General features: G+C 35.3%; 1 protein-coding gene across 8 annotated transcripts in view; it reads right to left on the reverse strand.

Moving 5' to 3' along the window:
• LOC101892637 (calcium uniporter protein, mitochondrial) overlaps positions 1–25232 on the reverse strand; it is a 266622-nt gene that overhangs the window by 165173 nt on the left and 76217 nt on the right. For all 8 annotated transcript variants that reach the window (XM_059131660.1, XM_005190005.4, XM_011296867.3 and 5 more), the window contains exon 3: positions 1759–1822. In XM_059131660.1, coding sequence (XP_058987643.1) covers positions 1759–1822 — 64 coding nt within the window. The remainder of the gene's footprint in view (positions 1–1758; positions 1823–25232) is intronic.

The raw sequence follows: 25232 nt of genomic DNA on the forward strand, positions 1-25232 counted from the left end.
CCCTCAAAAAGTCCGCATTTTCACATGATACAGAATCTTATAGAACAAGATAGAATCCTTTAAATTTGTGCAAACTTTGCAAATCCTAATATTTCCATCAGTTTTAGGTCAAGTGCGACAATGGCCAATATCGGCCCACTCCATCAAGTACCTCGCCCTCAGAGCCCGATTGTCTTCAACTTTCAAACATTCCAATATCTCTACCAACACAAGATGTGGTACAAAGAATGGACACCAAGTATCAACATTTTAAGTGACCATGAACCTCATAAAACGCGACATGAGCATCCGATTAATTTCAAACTCGGCACATTTTAATATCTCTGTCAACATAAGATGGTGTGAAAATACAATACGTCGGACCAGTAATTCTTGTACCTCCCCTACAAAGGTCACAATTTTCAATACTTATATATCTCAAAACTTGTCAGCGATTCTATTCAAACGATGGATGCTTCGGTCAAGTCTATTTGGTAAAAAATCCGGTGAATAATGTAGCTAAAATCATCAAAACACCGAATATAGGGAGATACATTTATATCGAGCCTATACGAAGACATGGATTTGCATAGACAATCTCTGTCACATGCTGTAGAACCTGTTAGAAACTTCAAATACAAAATTTCAAACAATTTCGGTGAAACTTGGGCATAAAATCGTCAAAATACTGTTATATATCAGAGCCTATAACAAGACCTGGTCCTGCATAGAAAATTTTCTGATATAGGCTGTAGTTCCCATTACGAACTCTAAATACGAAATTTGAAACAACTCCGGTGAATAGTGTCCTTAAAAATATCAAATATCGAATATCGGGGGTTACCGTTGTATGTGGGCTATACGATATCGTGCTCCTATATTGACAATATTCTTCCAGGGAGTAAAGTGCTTAGAAAAACCTTCTAGTATGATTTTTTTAGACAATTCCATTGAAAAATGTAGCTAAAATCATCAAAATACCGAATATAGGGAGGTACCGTTGAATAGGGAATATTGGATATCGTGGACCTATAAATGCAATACTCTTCAGGGGGAAAAGTACTCAGAAGGAACTCCTTTCGTGGATTTTCAGACAAATTCATTGAAAAATGTGGCTACCATCATCAAAACACCGAATATCGGGTGGTACCGTTATATGGGGGCTATACGATATCGTGGATAGCCCATCTTCGAACCTGCCTGCAGACAAAAGACTGATCTGTTCAAAATTTTAGCTCCCTATGTTTATTCTTTTTGACTCTAGCATGATTACAACAGACGGACAGACGGACGGACAGGACTAAATCGTCTTGGAATTTTACGCTGATCAAGAATATATATACTTTTTTATGTCTACAATTATTATTTCGTCAAACTGAATGACGAACTTAATATACCCTCCATATTATATATGGTGTAGGGTGTGAAAATCGAAAAGAAAGTAATTTTAAAATAAGCCCAAACGATCGACAATAGCCATATAAATTATGTTGAATTAATTTATTTCATTTTTGAAATTCCCAAGACCATCATCGTTTTAAATGTTAGCGCCGAATAAAATAAAAATGAATCTCTTCTCTTGTTGTCTATTTCAAAACTACAACAAACACATGTATCGTCTGTTCGCACCAATTTCATATAATGCCTCAATTTATACTCAACCGAAATGTGAAAATGTTTAAAACACTAGTCATAAGTCCTTAAAAACATTTGCCACAACTCCATTACAGCTGTCAGTAAGTTCTGTTATTTCGAAGAAGACTTACAGTTTGAACTTACCTGAGTTTGAGTCTTCACTGGTGTTTGTGCAATAACTTTGTCGTCCTCCAAAGTTCCATGAGTTCTGAAACGAAAAAATGAAATAAAAAGAAAACAAATGTTAAATATGTTGAAAAACGATATAAGCCTGGGAACATGTGCACGGGAATGGCTTGATATGTTTTGGTGTGAGTATTAGTGTGTGTGTGTGATATTACAAAACAAAAGTTACATCTCTCTCAAATGGTTTCAATACAACCATGGTGCACATATCTAATGGTCACGTTGTGAGAACTATACACAAACTTACAAACCAATAATCCAATCGTGTCAGACATTTGGCGATAGACAGAGACATGACTACGGCCATGGACATTCGTCTATTCAGCAGGGAAGAAACCATTTACAAGAAAGTGGAAACATAAAATGATGAAATATTGATGGTGAAAAAAGTTTTTTTCTCAAATCGAAATATTTTCCGATGAATTGAAGGAGAAAAGAAAAACAAGAAATCAATAACTTGAGACATAATGTAATGGGGAACATCAACAAAACGAGCCTTATGTATGGAAGAAAAGAGAAGGTATAGGAGAAAATAAAAAAATGGCTAACACAAACAACATCCTGACCAATATAAATTTAGACATTATAACGACTAAGCTCTAAACTGTATTCCAGAAAATTTTTAAACGTTCTGCAGCTTCTATATTTTATTTCTGAGAAAGAAATCCTTGTAATATCAATTTATGTGAACATATTTCTTGATTAAAAAAATAAAAAGTTACAAAATATCAGTCGGCTTTGCCGACAGATGTATACCCTCAGCCAATGCTCGATTATTCAAATATATTTTGTCTTCTGTTATGATTATCCGAATTGTTTACCCTCGTGTGTGGTACCGGAAATAGTCTACCGAAGTACTCAATTTTATATACCAACATGTCTATGTCGATTTACCGATATCCGTCTGTCTGTCCGTATGTGGAAATCACTCTATCTTGCGAACGAAATGAAGTAATTTAATAAAATTTTACTCAAATGTATATGTCTGCAGGACTTTTGGTATTGAAAATGGGCCATGTAGGTCCCCTTTTTAGTATAGCCCCCATAGCGGTACCTTCCCGATATTCGGTATTTTGATGATTTTAGCGACATTATTCACCGGAATTGTTTCAAATTTGGTATTTGGAATTTCGTGTAGCCAGGTTTCTGGATGAGAGAAATATTTTGATATAACAAGTTAAAAAATCTCGATGACTTCTTTCACAAGTTATGACAGATAAAACTATTGAAAATTGTGAGCCCTTTGGGTTCGCAAAAATGTGTTTATAAAATTAAAGGGTTTTGTTTTTCAAAATCTTTAACTCTGTGTGGGGGAGGTACCAGAAGAAATTGTCAGATATCTACCATCTTTATAGCAGATCTTGTGTTGATGGAAATATTGAGATGTACCAAGTCTGAGTGGAATCGGATGTTAATTTTGCGTTTTATGAGCTTCATGGATATTCATAATTTTGACCCTTTGTGTGGGAGGTACCAGAAGAAGGGGACCGATATATTCCATCTTCACACCAGACCATGGGTTAACAAAAATATTGTAATATGTGTAATTTGAAGACAATCGGAATATTATTATAATTTTTACATATAATTTTTCTAAATTTTGGCCCTTTGTGTGTCCGTCAAGTACGGAGTGTATCGATATTGTCCATTTTCGCAACTGACCTAGCACTGATACAAATATTAGGATGTGCAAAGTTTGGGTCAAGTCAGATTATCCTTTCTCTTTCCGTGCAGTAAAATATATATATATATATATATATATATATATATATATATATATATATATATATATATATATATATATATATATATATTGTATATATATATATATATATATATATATATATATATATATATATATTTTTTTTTTTTTTTTTTTTTTTTTGAAAATTTCGACCTCTTGAGGGGAAGGTACCAGTTTAGACCAAATCGGATGCTCCATTCGAGATTTATCGTGCGTACCAGCCAGAAAGAGAGACCGAAATCGTTAGATCGACTCCAAATGTCCTGAAACGGATTTGGTCGAAAGAGACCTTAGTTTTAAAACCGCTATTTCGATTAGGTACGTTTTCAAATGTGGCCATACAGCTTAAGCAAGAAAAATATCAGTTAAATTCAGCTTGGCCGAACTTTTAATGCTCCTCAAAGTATCAAATGTTGGGAGGAGTTCCGTTTCTTGGGAGTTGTTCCAAAATGCCGACCTCCATATATATTTGCTCTAAAAGAAACTGCCAAAAACCAAATTTGAAACAATTCCGTTCGACATTGTGACCTTAATGATCCAACTAGCATGTATCGGTAGGAAATCGAGGACCGACATGGTTCAATTACATATATGATTTGCCTACTACAATATACCTATAGGTACAGAATTGTGTCCTCTGTTCCAATTCTTTCGAAAGATAGCGTTATTGCAACACACAGTCACACTGTCATTGCTAAATGTATGGTCAACCATGGTTATTTCGAGAAGTTACCAACGGAATGACCAGAACCTATGTGAGGAAACACACTTTTCACAATAACGTTTAAAGAAATAGAATATAAATTAAATGGTAAAATTTGTATATCTTCCACCCTACGAAAAGGGTATATGATATGATTAATTTGGAATTTATATTCTATTTTTTCGATTCCACATATAATTTGTGGTTGGTCTGTAAAGACGGAGTTCAGCTCGTCTTGAACTTGACAAAAAATCAAACTTTCTTGAAACAGAATTAAATGGTTGTACTATAGTGAAACGACAGTTCTCGTGTATGCCAAATCTTGAACATCCAACCATGTCAAACATATCTCGCTTTCATGTTTCATCATTCCGTATTGTAGCCATTAAGTCATACTTTTTTTCTGCTTCCTTTCTTTGCAATTCTATTCGAAGTTCATTTCCTCTTTTACCGCCGTGCAAGCTATTTTTTTCCATAATTGGAAATATACAACGAATAACAAATGGTCCTTACAAATAACATCGATTGTATTCAATTATGTTGGAAAGGATGTAACAAGCATGAAAACGCTCTTATGCTCATTCTCATTTACACGAACACACACGTTTGCTGCCGACAATCCGATAACATCCTTTCGTCAGAACAACAAGAGAGGAATCGTTCAGTTTAGTTCAGAAACGGCAGTTTGGCAACACAACAATGCCATTTGATTTTGTAATGGTACGAAACTTGTCGAAGTTGTAAAAGACGGAGAACAAATCAAGATATTTGTTTGGAATGGCTGTAGAAGATATAAATTCCAGATGTTGTGTATTTTGGTTTTCGGAATTTTTCACTTGGCTATGGGTGGATGGATGTTTGTGTCGAAGGATTTTTGTGTAAAAGATTGCAGAGTTGATGACTACATGTATTTGTTTCGATTACATCGTTGTGTAATTTATTGTAAAAGGCTGTAATGATAAATAATGTTCGCGATGGTTTTTACAACGTGATTCCATAATATCTAATAAATTTTTCCGAAAAAATAGATTAAAAAAGCTGCACATAATTCCAGAAAAAAATAATCTAATATCTTGAGATGTTATTTTTAATTAAAAAAAAAAACTTCATAGATTTTAGTTCAAAAAAAAAAAAAAAATACTCCAATAGTACGAGCTTTGAGGCAAAGTCTAAAATACATATTCAACATTTTGCGTTTTTTTTTTAATGCAAGCAAAAATTGTCGGAGATAAGATCAAATTTTAGAACAAGTTTAGATTTGAACGAATTGACCACCTTTGGCACGAATTATGGCCTTCAAATGGCCAATGAAACCGTCACACGCTGTCCGAATGTTGCTCTGCGGTATTTTGGCCCATTCACGGTGAAGCGCTTGCTTGAAGTGATCGACACTTTGGTATTTTTTAGTGCCAACCAAAATACTCCAGACACATTAGTCCAACGGATTGGTATCCAGAGCTTTGGTGGCCATTTTGCGCTGGAAATGAAGCGAGGAACCTCATTTTGTAACCATTCTTGGGTGGCTAACCGAAGGTGCACATTTTCAGCTGACCTCTTTGGCAAGTAAACACGATCATTTTGTTTGTTTACAAGCTGCTGGACAACGAATGTTTTCTCATCGGAGAAAACCAAATTCGGCAGTTCACCACTTTCGGCCAAGTGAAGCAACTTTTTAGCTCTTCTGAGTCTATTTTCTTTCTGTTGCGGTGTAAGTTCTTGCACTTCTTGGAATTTCAATGGCTTTACCCCGAGGTCATTTTTCAATATTTGCCGAATGGAATATTGCGAGATGTTCAGCTCACGAGCCATTTTTCGTTTCTTTACTTTTTGAACCATTTCTCCTGATGTTGCTGTTTTCTTCCGTCCGCCACCTTGACGTAGGGCTACGCTACCAGTATCACGGTAAGGAGCGATGGTACGAGACACAAAAAAGATTTATTCACATTTAAATGCTGGAGTGCTTTAACGATAGCCACTTGTGCTTTTCCAGCCAAATATAAAGAAATCACATTATCACGCTTGAATCACGAATAACTTTTTTTCTGGAAAATTCTCACCAAAATGCTTTTGCTTGTAAACAATAGAATGAGCTGTCACTGAAATAATTTTAACAGCTGTCGGACGAGTGGCTTAGAAATGACAGCATTCTAAAGTTGGTTGCAGGTTTTTAATCTCACCCTGTATAATAGAAATTTGAGCATGTAGTAGATTTAATTTATGACCGCCTTAGTTAACATTCTTCACATTGTTTCTTCGTCCCTAACAAGGCAAAATTCAAAATGAAATAACTGTTTGTTGATGCTTCAAAAAAAAAAAAAACCCTGTGACAAGAAATATGCCACATCCACATGATTAGCGGAGAGACTTGTTGGTTAATACTTGGCATATCATTGAGGACTATTCAGTTTATGGCTAAACCAGATAATTACTTACATACATATTCATGTTTTCTGGTCCACGAGCACTCTTCAGAATCAACGAGAAGATGATATCGAAAAAAATACAATTGTGACTACACATACATACTCACATACACAAACATACATACAGACCACTCTTTTGTATCAAAGTTAAACATCCGCAAGATAGAGGTTACAATGTTCGACATTGTGTTGCGGAACAATGACAAAGGACAACGAGAATACAACGAGGCGAAAAAAAAAGAATAACAATGTGCAAAACCTTAGAGAGCAGATATGCAAACAGAACGGTAAATACTACCCACACATACGTACACACAAACTAAACACACAGAATATAATAACACAACAGACACATACACATACACAATACAAAAAAAGGATGTCCCGAGCAACAGAGAATAAAGGATGTAGAAGAGAAACTGCAAACCAAACATTAAAGAAGGCCTTTTTCAAACCTAGACCAAGCAAAGGTAAGCCGTATACAATGTCTCCGTCGAGGTAGGTGTAGTGTAATTGTTAGAGATTGTGAGTGGTTGGGTGAGCTTGTCTATTTATCTTTCTTTATTTACTCGGCAACATTTATTGTAAACAGAAACGCTCACAACGACACTACAGCACAATGTCTTTGAGCTGGGGATAATTATTTAATTGTGGGTCTATCCGTACTACCCAGCAAAGGCCAAAGATTGTATTAAGATATTTTTGTTTTTTTATTTCATAGAGTAAAGAAAGGCTTTATAGTCTTACAATAAAATAAATATCTATGGTGGATTAAATATATTAAGGAAATAATCAACTTAAACTACATTGGTAATTACGTTTTTTTATACCCTACACCACATAGTGGTAAGGGTATTATGTCTTTGTGCATTTGTTTGTAACATGGAGAAGGAAACGAGTTAGACCCATAGTTACTTTTGAGAACCTTCATAGAATCACTTTCTGAGTCGATTTATGCATGTCCGTCCGTCTGTCCGTCCGTCCGTCCGTCCGTCCGTCCGTCCGTCCGTCCGTCTGTCCATGTATTCTTGTGAACAAAATGCAGGTCGCATTTATTATCCGATTGAGATGAAATTTTCCAAACAATATTTTTTTGGCCCAAGGACGAACCCTATTGAAATTGGTGAGAATCGGATCAAATTTAGATATAGCTCCCATATATATCTTCATCCGATTTTGGGTTAAATGTGCACCAAATGTCCACTATCAGTCCAAATTACCTGAATTTTGGCACACCCAACCGAGTTCGGCCTAGAAGCAAGTATATTAAATTTGGAGGAAATCGGTTCAGATATAGCTATAGCTCCCATATATATCTCTAATCCGATTTGATCTTTAAGTCCCTCACATTCCTACTATGCACTCCACAACCGTGATATTTGGTACCAGGTATAATATGGAGCACAGAAATAGCTGTTTTAAATTTTATCAAAATCGGTTCAGATTTGGATATAGCTCCCATATATATCTTCATTCGATTTTGGGTTAAATGTGCACCAAATGTCCACTATCAGTCCAAATTACCTGAATTTTGGCACACCCAACCGAGTTCGGCCTAGAAGCAAGTATATTAAATTTGGAGGAAATCGGTTCAGATATAGCTATAGCTCCCATATATATCTCTCATCCGATTTGATCTTTAAGTCCCTCACATTCCTACTATGCACTCCACAACCGTGATATTTGGTACCAGGTATAATATGGAGCACAGAAATAGCTGTTTTAAATTTTATCAAAATCGGTTCAGATTTGGATATAGCTCCCATATATATCTTCATCCGATTTCGGGTTAATTGACCACCAAATGACCAATATCAACCCAAATGGCCCGAATTTTGGCACATGTGACCGAGATTAGCCTTAAAGCAAATACAACAAATTTGAAGAAAATCGGTTCAGAAACAGCTATAGCTCCCATATATATGTTTCATCCGATTTGGTGTTTAAGCCTCTCACATTCGTAACATGCACTCCACAAGAATGATATTTGGTACCAGATATAAGATATAGCCCAGAAATAGCTTTTTGTAATTTTATCTAAATCGGTTCAGATTTGGATATAGCTCCCATCCGATTTCGGGTTGATTGTGCACCAAATGGCCAATATAAGTCCAAATGGACTGAATTTTAGTACATCGGACCAAATTCAGCCTAAAAGCAAGTATATCAAATTTAGTAAAAATCGGTTCAGATATAGATATAGCAACCATATATATGTTTCATCCGATTTAGTGTTTTAGTCCCTTACATTCGTAATATTCACTCCACAACCGTGATATTTGGTACCAGGTATTAGATGGATCACAGGAATAGCTGTTTTAAATTTTATCGAAATCGGTTCAGATTTGGATATAGCTCCCACATATATCTTCATCCGATTTCGGGTAATTGACCACCAAATGGCCGTAATAGCATCAATTTTGGCAAATCCGACCGAAACCAGCTTAGAAGCAAGTACACCAATTTTAGTAAAAATCGGCTCAGATATAGCTATAGCTCCCATATATATCTTTCATCCGATTTGGTCTTTAAGTCCCTCACATTCGTAATATGCACTCCACAGGAATGATATTTGGTACCAGATATCAGATAAAGTCCAAAAATAGTTGATTTTAATTTTATTAAAATCTGTTCCGATTTGGATATGCCTCCCATATATATCTTCATCCGATTTCGTGTTAATTGTGCATCAAATGGCCAATATCAGCCCAAATGGCATGAATTTTCGTACATAAGACCGAATTCAGTCTAGAAGCTAATACGTCAAATTTGGAGAAACCCGGTTCAGAGAGAGCTATAGTTCGTAAAATGCACGATAGAATTAGATAGATTTCGATTTTGTACCAAATATCTCATAGAGCTCTGCAATGCCCTGTATAAACCTTTTTACGAGAGCTCTACTAAATATGCATAGTGGTGTAGGGTATCATATAGTCGGCCCCGCCCGACTTTTGAGCTTTCCTTACTGGTTTACTGTCGGTAAGTTTTGAGACAATCGTTAGTTTTGTTTTTCAATTATATATAGGAAGTTCGGTTATTTTTAAGTTATTGGATTTGTGTCAGAAAATAAGGAATTGAGATTTGTTCAGAACATTCTGTCTCATTCAATCACAATATCGTGGTAATTCTGTTTTGATGACAGAATGACTGTGAATGTTTAATTCCAAAGACTCGCCATTATCAATAGCTGGTCACCCAAATTGAAATGGTACCAAATTTAGTACCATTTAGTACACACGTAAGAAATTCCGTAACTAAATCCTACACTCCCACAGTAAGTTTAATTCCAAATTTCAGGATTTCACCCCTATCGGTTCGCCAAAACACAAATTGTACCAAATTTGGTACGTTTTTGTACATATAAGTACAAATTTCCATAACTACTATTATCATACAATCCAATAGAAATTGTTTTTTTCTAATTTCAGGATTTCAACTCCACCAGTGCTCCCAAAATTTAATTTGTACCAAATTTAGTACCATTTAGTATACATAACTACGAATTTCAAAGCTTCCTGCATACCCTGCACTCCCACAGTAGTCCCAATTGCAAATTTCATGATTCAAACTCTACCGGTTCTCCAAAAATTTAAATTGTACCTATTTAGTACACATAAGTACGAACTTCCAAACCTACCTCAGTCCTACAGATCAATAGTAATCTCAATTCCAAATCTCGGCATTCAAGCTCTATCGGTTCGACCAAATCGAAATTGTACTAAATTTAGTACCGTTAAGTAAATTTCGAAACCATGAGTACACACTTCCAAAACTCCCCTGAATTAGTAGAGTTCCGCATAACAATTAAACATTTAAATGTTAAAGTTTTTATGGGAGAATTCAATCATACACTCTACGATTATAATTATAATTTAAAGTTCAAAGGACTAAATTTGTATTTTTTAAGGGCCATTTGGTGTACATTTAATTTGAAATCGGATAAAGATATATATGGGATCTTTATCCAAATCGGAACCGATCTCAATAAAATTTGGCAAAGATATTTCTGAGCTGTATTTCATATATTTTCCTGAATATCGTTGTTGCAGAGTGCATATTACGGCTGTGGGTAACAAATAAAACAAATCGGATGAACAGTATATATGGGAGTTATAGCTATATCTGAACCGATCTTCACCAAATTTGACATTCTAGCTTCTAGACTCAAGTGTCAATTTCTAAGTGCCAAATTCCATCCAATTTGTACAAATATTAGACGTTTGGTGCACAATAAATTGTAAATTGGGCGAAGTTATATATGGGAGCTATATCCAAATCTGAACCGAACTCGATAAAATTTAGCAAATGTATTTCTGAGCTGTATTTGATATATTTCCCCAAAATATTGTTGTTACTGTACTTTGTTTACAAAAATACATGGACAGACGGATGAATGTGAGACGAATGTGATTCTATGCAGATCATCAAAAGGAACTATGGGTCTATCTCGTTCCCTTTTGCCTGTTACAAACAAATGCACAAAAACATAATACCCTGACCACCTTGTGGTGTAGGGTAAAAAAAGCAGTAAGTTCGCCGGGCCGAACTTTGAATACCTCCTCCATTTTGAAATTTTCACAAAAATAATATCCATCAAAAATTCTGTTGGGAGATATACGATATTGTGGACCTATTGAGACAAATATATTTCTGGGTGTAAAGTACTCAAAAAGAACTCCTTGTGCAGAATTTCAGACAATTACGTTGAAAAATGCGGCTAAAATCATCAAAATACCGAATATAGGGGGTACCGTTATATGGGGGTTATAGGATATCGCGTACCTATATAGACAATTATTTTTCAGGGGTACTCACAAGGAAATCTTTGTGTAGAATTCCAGACATCCACATTGAAAAATATCGGGAAAATATCGAATATCAGTGGGTACCGTTATATGGGGGCTATACGATATCATGGGCCGATATAGCCCATATTCGAACTTGACCTGCCTGCAGACAAAAGACAGACCTGTGCAAAATTTTAGCTTCCTATCTTAATTCGTTTCGACTGTAGTGTGATTACAACAGACGGACGGACGGACAGGGCTAATTCGTCTTAGAATTTTACGTTGTATACGTTATTATTTCAATGAGTTTCAAACGGAATGGTGAACTTAATATACCCTCCATACTATGTATGGTGGAGGGTATAAAAAGTATTGTCCTCAACATTGGTTCTCATTCCTAATTTCAAGTTGTTATGCTGGGAATACATAAAGCGCTTATCTGGCTGGCTTAAGTCATCGGCTGGTTTCTTCGGAAATGAACAAAGGAGCCTAGGGCCAATATCGAACTAAGTCAACCTGAAACTCCTTTGTTCATCTACGAAGAAGCCCCCCGATGACTTAAGCCAGCCAAATATGCGCTTTATGTATTTCCACCCTTAGCTCTAACCGTTCACATGGTACGATATGGAATCAAATGTATTACATTTTAGAACTTTTTATACACTTATAGCAAGATTTCCCAAAAACCCTTTGGTACATCTATCATACACTCCCTCAGGAACCTATTCCAAATTTAAGATTTCTAGCTCTAATGATTTCTCAAATACAAAGGGTTACATATTTAGAACATTTTAAAACTTTTCGTACCGTTCTAGTGCAAATTACCAAAAACCCACCTTCGGACCAAGGGTGACCCTAACCCGAAATTTCAAGATTCTAGCTTCAGCCGTTTTGTGTGGGCTTGGATGAATCATTAAATCAATCAGTTAGTCCATTACTTTACCCTTTTATTGTTATAGATTGTAAGTTCCTTAAATATACACCGTTCGGATACTGGATATTTTTTTCCGAAAGTTTTATTTTCCAACTGGTAGAGCTTATTAAAATAAACTAACTGATTTTTTACTTGTTAATATATACAACTTATATTGCGAAAGTACACTGGAATGTATGTATATCTGCCTTATTTGTTATATTTTTCATCTCATTTGTAAAATGTTGTGTGAGCCAATACATTGTACAATATTGGCTATGGCCAATGGATTCATATGACTTCGCTCACAACACATAATTTGTTGGGAACTGGCATTGCATTATTAATGAAATATGTATGCCACACAAAAAAACGTCAGGCGAATGCCACATACGAGTATGATATCCTTGAAAGAAGGACCATTTATACTTGAACATAAATATGTCTGAATAAAACACACAGTATAAATGTATGGATGTGTATTCCATTATCATCGAATATGCATTAAGACATGGCCATAAATATTTTTTCTCTGCTCCGCGACATGTTATTTGCCGCTTTCATTTCGGTCATAAATTTTTATTCCTTAAAGGCATTCTTTAAGTAGTCCTGCCTACATGACATTCATTCACGCTGTCAGTCAATGTGTCGATAGCAATCTCTGGCACAACAGAAACAACAATTGAGTCCACCGTGTTACCGGCAAAAGGCCTTGGGCGAACATAAAACTTTCAAGTGGAAAAATTGTCACGTGCCCGCATCTCATTTGTATTTTCGGTTAGTTGTCCGTATCCTTTTTATGCTGTCGATTCGTGTCTTTCAGGCTGTAGGATATGCATCGGACATAAACATGTTTTTAATGTTTTCATTTCGTTGCTGCTGCCGTTGTGACAGTTTTCCTTTATACTTAATTTTTTTCCGCAAGCGGAGAAAGAATTTTCCGTTGTTTTATTTCCTGGTGGATTTATTCTCAATGTTCAATGGAAAAGGAGATGAAGAAAGAAAAAGCGTCCAAAGGATTGTTAAAAAGGGGAGCAACATTTGAGAAAAGCCTTAAAGTTTATTCATGATCTTTAAAATAAACTCTTATCAAATATTAGTTTTAGGAATAAATTATTATTTTAGTGGTGAATCCATTTAATTTCAAAGAAAGCTGGTCATGGTTGATATAGTCAACCTAGAATAACAAACGTTCTATTAACAAACTATCTACACCCTACAATACTCTGTGTATTCGTTTGTAACATGCTAAAGGAAACTAACAGACCCATTGTTCTTTTTGGTGATAAGGATAAGATTTGTCGTCACTTTTAATAACCAATTGAGATAAAACTTTATAAACACTATTGAAAAAAGTGGTAAGCGGTTCAGATTTCACCCCTCACCCTTATCTTGGCCCTCCCTAATATTCAATCGGCAAAAATCTCCAATAAAAAATCCCAGTTGTTTTAGACTTTTCACCACCAGCCAAATTATATGATTTCCCTTCAACATGTTTATGGCAACATTTATTATCGAAACTTCCATAATGATAATATTTGATATACAGGGTGAGATAAAAAAAAACGTGCAACAAAATCAAACGCCATCGTTTTTACATTTTTTTAAATTTTATTGAATAAGGCAAAAAATGTTGAAATAGCATCAAATTCTAGAATAAGTTTAGATTTGTTCGAATTGGTCATCTTTGGCACGAATTATGGAATTCAAGCGGCCAATGAAACCGTCACACGCTGCCCAAATGTTGCTCTGTGGAATTTTCGCCTATTGTTTGCGTGTCCAAAGCTTTAATACACCCTCTAGAATATTTTCGCGATAATATTCGCCATTTATTCTGATTCTGTCGATTAATACGAGCGGAGAGCAACCATCGGCTGTTATGGCGGCCCACACCATCACCATGGCCGGCGCTTGAGGACTGGTGGCCAACCGACGGTGTACATTTTCAGCTGACCTCTTTGGCAAGTAAACACGATCATTTTGTTTGTTTATAAACTGCTGGACAACGAATGCTTTCTCATCGGAGAAAACCAAATTCGGCAGTTCACCACTTTCCGCCAAGCGAAGAAATTTTTTAACTTTTTTGGTCTATTTCTGTGTATTTTTTGGAATTTCAATGGCTTTACATGAGCTCATTTTTCAATATTTACCGAATGGAATATTACCATATGTTCAACATATGAGCCATTTTTCGGCCACTGCGACGCGGGTTTCGATCAAGTCGTTTCGTTGCTTTTCGAATCATTTCTGCTGATGTTGATGATTTCCTGGAAAATTCTCACCAAAATACTTTTATACGCTTGTAAACAAAAAAATGAGCTGTCACTGGAATAATTTTAACAGGTATCGTACGAGTGGCTTAGAAATGACAGCAGTCTGAAGTTGGTTGCAGTTTTTTCATCTCACCCTGCATGTGTGAAATTTGAAGAGAATCGGATGTTTGTTTTGCTTTCTTTCCGATCTCTACTATCTTTATAGCAGATCTTGTGTTGATAGAAATATTGAGATGTGCCAAGTCTGAATGGAATCGAATATTGGTTTTTGATCTATTGTGGGGGAGGTAGCAGTAGGAGTAGACCGATATTGCCCATCTCTGAACTCGATCTAAGTTTGATAATAATATTACGATGTACCACGCTTGGACCAAATCGAATACTCCATTCGAGAGTTATCGTGAGCACTTGCTAGCCAGACAGATGGACGGATGGATGTACGGACATCACTAGAACGACTCTAAATGTACTGAAACGGATTTGGTTTAAAGAGATCGTTATATACCCTCTCTAGCCATATGGCTCAGGGTATATAAAGGGGCAATTGGTTTAGAAATTCAAAAATCACAAAAAGTTTAGTCTTTTCACCACCAGCCAAAACATATGATTTCCCATCAACATGTTAATAGCTACATTTATTATCAAAACTTCCATAATGATAATATGTGATATATACATACATATAAATGCTTGTATCCTGCATCATTTGCAAAAATCCACACACACACACATCTCCATGCTGTGGAGAAAATTTCACATTCAATGCTGGTGATTCGTGACATGTCACATTTTATTGAGGCAATCAATGTTTGATATTTCTCGTCGTCACTTCGTTTTACGGTTGCCATTGAAGCCTTAAATGGCAAAAATAAGCGGATATGAATACGACATTGGCATGTCTAATGTCAATTATCACATTTCGATTCTAGCACCTGCCTACCATCATGTAAGAATTAATTTGTTGTGCGACATACACTGACACATACTCATAACTGGTACGGTCACGTAGACAGTGGTGGACAAAAAATATTGACATTGAAATTATGACTACTTGCCGTGTCAAAGAAGGTTATGAGGAGTTAAATCATTATTCTGGTGACAGTTTTGTATGGAATCTTTCTAAAAATGATTGGCACACCGAAGGTGGGTCCATTCCAAGGAACCAAAAGTAGGATCAGACTGTTATTTTTATACAAGTTTGTTATATACAAGTATAGTTAACTACCTTAATTAGTTCAAATCATTATTCCATTCGTATCGATTTTGGAAGTTACGCTTAATTTTTCCAACATAATAACTATGGTTTCTATAAAAAAGTATTCAAAGACAATTTGTTTTAAAAATATTCCCAAAGAAAATTATATTTAACATTTTTATATTTCTTTCATTTTGGATGTGCTTAAAAAGACACGTTGCCTTCATCACATTTGTCCACCACTGTTAAATTAAATTGAAACAGTTTGTATGCACATCTTAAAATTAATCTTTATGACAAATGTGGAATTCAATAATAGAAGGGTTCTGTTACATTTGAGAAAGAGCAAATAAAGAAAGCGGAAGGGGTGTAAGTTCGACCGGTTCGAACTTTTAATATTATCCACCATTTGATATGTAGGATGAATTCAGTCGGAATTGCCAAGATTTAGTTCATTTGGGCTGATATTAGCCATTTGGTGCACAATAAACCTGATATCGGATAAAGATATATATGGGATATATCCAAATCTGATCAGATCTCGATAAAATTATATTATAAGTATTCTGGTACCAAATATTATTGTTATGGAGTGCATATTGCGCATGTGAGGGACATAACACCCCAAATCGGATTAAACATGAATATTGGAGCTATAGCTATATCTAAACCGATTTTCTCCAAATTTAAGGTCAATTGAACTGATATTGGCCATTTTTTGCACAATAGACGTCCTAGCTGACATACAAGATGCGAACTCCAAGCACCAATTATGAAACCATTCCTTTAAATGATGTGGTTAAAATCATTAATATACTGAATATTGGGAGGTATTATTATATGAGCGCTATACGAAGACTTGGACTTGTGTGGATATTTTTTTTATCAGAAAAAATACAAAATACCGGTATCTGCATGGACAATTTTCTGTCGTAGAAGTTGTACGGCGTTATGAACTTCAAAATAAATCTATTGAAAAAAATTGCATAAAAAAGCTAATAAACGGGAGGTAAAATTATATATATATATATATATATATATATATATATATATATATATATATATATATATATATATATATATATATATATATATATATATATATACCTTATCTTTCTTTCTGAAGAAAGGTTACTAAACCTGAAACTTCATTCAAATGTATGTCAAAGGTGGAGAGGAGAGACTGATCTATAAGAAGTTTTCGGAGAAGAATATGAAAACTCCTTAACATGACAGCTTTTCTTTATATAGAGACGCCTTTCAGCAATAGGAAATTTGAGTCGATCTATAATGCTCTCTATGTCTCTGGTATTTCGGATGAAGTATTAATTTGAGCTTGGGTTCCATTAGGTATATTGTAAGCAGGGGTACACCGCATAGAGAAGTTCTTTCACCCATGCTTTGGCTTCTAGTGGTAAATATGTTATAGTGAGTTTCGCCAAAATGCTTTTGTACGCTTGTAAATAACATAATGAGCCGTCACTGGAATAATTTTAACAACTGCCGACGAGTGGCTTAGAAATGACAGCAGTCTGAAGTTAGTTGCGCTTTTTCAGCTCACCCTGTAAATGTACCATCTTCTCTAACAAATAATTGGATGTAGAGGTCCACGTTTTCGAATAACCCCATATAACTGTAATAAAATTATCTCTGATTTTTTCAACGGATTTTATTTTACTTTTCTTCTTACTTTTTCAGACCTAATGAGACCCACGCAGTAGAGGATTCCGGTTGATCCCTTGTTTGGGGAGTAAAACGCAAAGTGGATCTATTAACCTCTGAACTTTTCTTTTACGCCAAAGGAAAGAGCTGGGAGTTTCGACCACAAGTTGTACATTGGATATGGGTCTTAGTGGCCTTGCCCGTTCTGACTTATGGGTGCCTTGTCTGTCCTTTCAGATATCTGGGGCTCTCAGGAGTACGAATATCGTAGGAAGAGGTGATAAAATTAGTGATTACATGTCCAACTTTTTCCACTTCAATTTCATTGACCAAACTAGAGATTCTTGCATTCAAGAAGACAGCCCAAATGGTAAGGGGACTTTGTATAACGGGACCAATGACTGTATATGTCGAATTTCAGGCGGCCTTCAAAGTTTTCAAGTCGGGTGCCATTAATATAGTGGGAAATGAAATGACTGACGAAATAACACTAGGTGGTTCCCAGTCGCATGATGTACCGATCAATGAGACTTTCAAACTATTTATAAAATATTGTGTTAGTGAAGCTGAAAGAGATGACACTTGGAAACCGGTTGCAAGGAGTATAGGGACGGCAATCATGAAAAGAAGAAGATGTTATTTTCTCTCAATTAATAAGCCTGATCTAAGAATCGAGGTCTGTGTAATGTCTGGCCTCTGTAGTATCAGATATCTGACCCCAATATGGGATAGCAGTGCTCCTGATTACTACTGAGGACGAAGAAGAGGTAGATACGATTGAAAATCTACTATGCAGATGTCACCTGCTATCAAGCAGAAGATATGAACCATTATGTTTTTCTCAGAGGTAGATCCAATCGTCATCCACAAGTTTGCTAAAAGCATATTATGGCTAGTCTATTGCTTATATATTACTACTTCTTTCTTTAATCCTTTTTTTCGCTTTATATCTTCCCTATAACCTAGGATAAACACAACGGACCTAACGAGAGAAGCGCATCCTATAATTTAACCTTACCGAAATGACAGTTCTAGACCCCTATTTCGTGTTGGCGAAACATTAGGATTAAAGCTAATCATTTTCAACCATCCGATTACTGTCGATGAGAATGACTGATTTGGTAAATATTTAAGAATCAAATGTTAAGGGTACATGTCTTTCGAAAAAAGACTGAATCTTTCAAACTTGTTTTATTGCACTTAGATCAAGCTCGAAAATACTGGTCATCCTTTCAGACATTACACTCCCACCAAACGTTCAAAATTTAGAAAATATAAAGTTTTAGGAGATTCCAACGTTTTCCAAAATCCCACATTGTAGTAATTTTATCACCTCTTCAAACCACAAAACGATACGGAATCCTAATCTTTTCCTATTACATAAGCAAGATTGACATAAAAGGTGAATCTTGTAGGCCAATCAGAAGTTAGTCGTCGTTATGAAAGACTCTTGAGGCCCCATATAATGGACTTATCATTATTACGCGTGATGAAGGGCATACAGCACCGTCATGTTGAACACACCTGTCATGTAAGTAAAACTCTTGCATTTTGAGCACAAAGGCGATATCTTCTCACAATTCACAGTAACGGTCCGATTCGATGCCACTAGAGTTGTGTCAATCTAATTCATAGTTCAGTACTTCAGCTCCTAAGCGTATGAGTGATTTTATATATTTTGCATCATGCATACGCGGTGTTTTCTTACAAACTAGTTCGATCGGCCGAACAATATTGGTAAACTCTAGATGCCTACAGCCCATAAACCTCATCAAACTGTGACTTTTTCTAGATGTATTGGTAGCTTTTGATGATCTTCACTCCAAAATAGAAAATTCTGCCCAAAAACAAACTTCGTCGCAAAATGGAAAATCGCGCCAAGAACTTTCTTAACAGAGCACGCATTTTGATAACAAAATTCAATCGTTGGAAAATGTTGATCGTTTGTTAAATGATTCATGGATTAATCATAGACTAAACTGAAGGTGTTCGACATTGAAACAAAACGAAACGTGCGTGAGCTATTTTTCCAGTTTTTCAAAATTATAATAACTAAAAAATTAAACTTTATTATCCGAGGATGCAACTAGGAAAGGTTGTACCACACAGCTGATGTAGTTTCGCATTCTATGAGCGTTTTGTTACTCAAAATGTTAATACATTGTGGGGGAGGTAAAAAAAATTCTGATGTATGCCATCTTCACACCAGATCTTGTGACAGAAATTCTGTGATGTGCCGAGTTGAAAGTAATGGGACGCTCTTTCGAATTTTATGAGCTTCATTGTTATTCTTTGCACCGATAAATCTTCACACCAGATCTTGTGTTGAAAGAAATATTGGGATGTCCCGAGTTTGAAAGTGATAGGATGCTTATAGCAGGTTTTATAAGTATTATTGATAATCAACTTTTAGCCGTTGTGGAAGGGGTACCCGAAGGAGAGGTCCGTTCCATCCGTTGCGTTGAATATTGGGATGTGCGAAATTTGGAGACAATCGGGCTCGAACTTCACATTTTGTAAGAATTATAATTATTCAAAATGTAACCCCTTGTGCAGGAGGTTCTTGTTAGAATGGGTCTCTAATCCGTTCTTGTTCAATGAAGTAAATTATTTTCTGTGAAAATGTTGACCTTCTGTAGAGCAACTTCTTGAAGGAGTGGGCCGATATTGCCCATTTCCGAACTCGAGCAAAGTTTTATAATAATATTACAATGTACCAAGTTTGGACCAAATCGGTCCTGTGGTCTAAAACCACTATTCCACGGCACGTTTCAAATCAAATTATATATACCCTTTGTAGCCATATGGCCGAGGGAATTAAAATAGTCCTTTGGGTTAATATTGCTCTATTTAGGGCATATCAATGATATTTGACTAAAATGATTGGTGTCTCTTGTTGGTCCACCAAACACTCAAGGAGTAAGTGTAGGACATAGCTGCAAGATGTACGTTGGTATGATCGATTGAAGAAGAGTTTTTGTAAAAGTAATACAAGTTTTTATGATTAAATGATTTAATATACAATAAATCACAATAAAGAGAGTAAACGCAAAATAAGAGTACATAATACCCAATGAAATAATTTTTCTAACACTGAGGCATTGGTAAAAAACCACCTTAATTATGAAAACATTAAAAGATTTTATGTCAATTGGCATTTGTGTCCTCTTTCGTTTTGAGGTCAACCAAGCCGTGTAAAAACTTAGTTGCACTTTTAAATACTTCGTTGATGTAAACCGTGTGTGTGTGTGTGTGTGTTTTTCAAAACGACTTGTAAACATGTTTTCTTGGCATTCCGAACAACTTCGTTTGGACTGAATATTCAATGAGTGGAACATTTCTTCGTATGCTCTACTTATCTTGTCCATTTGCGGCAGACATAGAAAATGTCGGCATTAGACAAATTTTACAGTTGACTAACAAAATGACGCCCACAAAGTTTATCGCAAAATGTGTCGTTGTTGCCGTCGTCGGTATCGTCGTCGTCTTCTTCGTTGTCCTTGAACTCTTCGAATTTTCAAATTCTTCCTCTAGCAGCCACTGAGGCGTATGAGAAATGTTTTAGTTTGCTTTTTTTGTTTCGAAATATCTGAGTATTGTGTCATGGCGACGGTGGAGGAAGATTTTCAGAAAAGTTAAACAACTTTCTAAATGTTGATAATTGTTGTCTTATTTAACACGGAAAGAAAACTTCTCGAACCAAAACAAAAAAAAAAAAAAACGAGTATCATTAAAAACAGAATACAAAATCCATGTGGCGGGAGTGTCGTCTCGAAGAATAACAATAACAAATGTTAGGAACCCGTATATATAATATATGTACAGCACACATCCATGTGTGTGACTTTGTGTGTTTCCTCCTCCACCAAAGACAGGAAAGAAGATTGCTGTTTGTTTTTATTGTTGTCATTAGAATGCTTTGAATACGACCCAGTTTAATGGCATGGAACATATGGGCAAATTAACACGGGCACAAATTTCACAAATATCGTCTTGGCCGAAATCATGTAAAACTGCTAAATACATATATTTAAATTTTTGTTTTAATTTGAGCAATATTTGCACATTTATTTGTAGCTCACACACATTCGTTTGTCATTCGAATATTTGTCTTGGCTTCAGATGTTTGGTTCTGCTATATTGAAAATACTAAATACTAATACTAAATGCTCTGACTAAATGGCGTATATTTTAAAAATTTAATAAGAAAATATATATTAGGTGGGATTGAAAGAGAAGACGAATTTTTAAATTTTTCAGGTGAAGTAGCGTATAGTTTGGTCGGTTTTATATGCCAATGGAAATTTGCATATCCTAGAACCATAGCTTTAATATGAGAGCGAGTTTCACTCTTAACTCAGATTCAGCAGGTAAAAAAACAGATGTTACCCTTGGCCAATGTACGATTACTTAAAAATATTTTTACTTCTGTAATGATTATTCAAATGTTTAACCCCTTATGGAGTATGTTCTGAAAGAATGGGCCGATATTGGCCATATCGTATCGGACCTAAATAAATATGATATAAATATTGTGACGTGCCAGGTTTGGACCATATTGGTAACTTCCTTCACTTTACGTGACATATATAATAATTTTTGGAAAATATTAACGTGCGTGGGCTAGTCGATTGAAGCATTCCATTTTCATGCTTCATCTAATACATATACAAAAATTGGCATGAGCAATATTACAAGAAAATCGAACATATATATCGAATTAATGGCAAATCATAACTTCCATATTCATCTCAGATTTCAGGCAAAGAGAGCTATATTTAGATATAGCAAGTTGTAAAGAATCGCTGACTTGTTTCGCAAGTTATAATAGATAAAAGTATTGACAATTGTGACCTTTTGTGAATGAGGTACCAGAAGAGGTTCACAGATATATATCATCTGCACAACAGATATTGAATAAGCAAAAACGTTTGTATTTATGAAATTTGAGGAGAGTTGGATGCTTATTTCGCTTTCTTTAAGCCTTTGTGGGGGAGGTACCAGAAGGAGTCGACTGATGTATTCCATATTGGCACCAGACCTGGGGTTAGTAAAATTATTTCGATGTTTGAAAATTGAAGTCAATTGGGCTCTTAAATCAAATTTCATAAGAGTTGTAATTATTCAAAGTTTTGACCCCTTTTGGGGAGGTACCAGAAGGAACGGGCCGATATGTTTCATCTTAACACCAGACCTTGGGTTGATAAAAGTATTGGAATGTGTGAAATTTTAGACTATTACATCACATTTTATAACAGTTGTAATTATTCAAAATGTTGACTCTTTGTGGGGGAGGTACCTGATGAAGTGGACCGATATCGTCCATTTTCGCACCTGACCTAGAACTGGCGAAAATATTAGGTTTCACAAAGTTGGAGCAAAATCGGATTATCCTTCCTCTTTCTGTGCAATAAATTATTTTCTTTGAACATTTTGACATTTTGTGTGGGAGGTACCAGAAGGAGAGGACCGATATTGTCCATCTCCGAACTCGATCTAAGTTTGACAAAAATATTTCGATGTACCTACCTAGGATCAAATCGGATACTCCCTTCGAGAGTTATCGTGCGCACCAGCCAGCCAGACGGACGGAAAATTACATCGAGAGGAAAATTACATCGAAATCTATAACAATTCGATTTAAATGAAATGTTGAATATTTATTTTAAATTGACAAAAGTTTTTGGCAGACTCTAACATTCGATATTTAGTCTTTTCTACCGAAATTTTCGGTAAAATCAACTAATAGTGACGTATTAATTTTAATACTTCGATTTTAATATTTCGATCGATTTTTTCGATTTCAAATGAAAGAATTTTGCCCAGATTTCACTTTGCCGAGTACTTTTGTCATACCCTACAATACCGTGTTGGGGGTATTATAGGTTCGATTAGGACAAAATTTATGTAACACCTCGAAATATTGGCCCGAGATTGGAAATTACACATGGATCTTCCTACCTCGCCGCCTGTCCATGTGAAATTGTAATCACGCTACAGGTCATAAGTATGGTGCGGTCAAGGATAGAATAGAGGTCATTGTTTTTGGAGATTGTCGCAAAATGTTAAAGAAAAATTTCCTACAACATTAAACAGTGAAGAGTAAACTTCGAGTAAAACTCCTACTCCTTAAGCACTCCAGCTCGCGTAATAATAAGCATCTGATGTGGGGCGACCTTATCCATATCCATAGCTTAAGGGCAAAGGGAATTATGTATAGGGAGAACTTGAATTAATCAGTCGATACTGCTCAATTTCGAACTAGATTTAAAATTTAATTAAAAAATTCTATCTGTCAGGTTTTGGCCAAATCCGATATTCTCTTGGAGAATTATCATGCGAATTTGCCAGACATGACTCGACCGACTCCAAATGTACAGAAACGAATTTCACCCAAAGACTTGGATGATACACATTTTAATCGTGTCAATTGGGGTATAGCAAACAATTGGGGTATGGCAAACAAATGTATATGTAATGGGCTATTTAAAATTCTAATTAGAAGGAACGCTATTGTTTTCACCCAGTATTTACGATTTTACTGATCTGCAGAAGTCTTTTTTTGGCATTACGCCAAAAATATCAACAAAATGTTCACTAAATGCCGTTGTTAATAATTGTTTGTTTGTTTGTTTCTATCAAACAAAGGCAAAAATCATACTCGACATGTACGTCAGGATATAGTACATATGTACATATATCTATGTTGTATATAGCGACAGAATAGATTTATTTGAAAATTAGAAAAAGAAAAAATACATACACACACATAAATATTGTGATGCGATTTATGGCATATTTCGACCGTCTTTGGCGGTGAGACAAACACCGAATAGAACAGACAGTCGTGACAACGAGCATCATTAAATAAACAAAAGAAAAAAAGAATGAAATCAAATAAAAAATAGACACGTTTAGACGGGAGAATCTGACAAACACACACACACACACACATAAACTTTTGTTTTACCAAAAATATATACGTGGATCAACTTTGTATTCTTTTTATTTCGGGGAATAGAATCTTGGCGAGAATTATTAATGCAATACATGTCTTCGGTATACAATTGAGTGCGATAAACTCTTGCATGAAGATGATGATGGTGATGATAAATGGAATATCCTTCAAGTGAAGAAGAAATAAACGTTTCTTTTATTGATCAAACAAAACACCATTAAATTCTAGTGAACAGAAATATACAACGAAGGAAACTTGAAATGTTAAATATAAAATAAAATCAAGCGGGTCCTTTCCTAATACGGTTACAAACTTCTTTAAAACTAGATGGCATATTATAAAATATACTATAGCTCCCTGAACACATCAAAAGTCTAAATATAACATAATTTTAGTTGCAGTGAAAATTTTAGGAATGAAAATTAGAAGAAAAGCGTACGGAAGTCGCGAAATTGGAAATATCTAAAGTGGTTTTTAGATACGGAATTTTGTGTGAAATTGTTCCAAAATGTCTTTACGAATGGAAAAATTCTTAGTAGAAAACTCGTATAATTTCAATACAAAATAAGCAAATCGAATTTGCAGGTGGTGGCAATATTTGATTTTATTTGATGCAAGTTGAAATATTCGTTGTGAAATGTATCTAATTTTGAATCATTGTTCACGGATAAGTGAACATGTTTTTTTATAATAAAAGAGAATAGAGGGGCTACCTAGTGTAGATGAGAGGGATTTGTTAAACAGGGATCTTTTTAATACAGTCCACATTAAATA

The sequence above is a fragment of the Musca domestica genome, unplaced genomic scaffold (assembly GCF_030504385.1).
Source record: "Musca domestica strain aabys unplaced genomic scaffold, Musca_domestica.polishedcontigs.V.1.1 9, whole genome shotgun sequence".
Taxonomy (NCBI): domain Eukaryota; kingdom Metazoa; phylum Arthropoda; class Insecta; order Diptera; family Muscidae; genus Musca; species Musca domestica.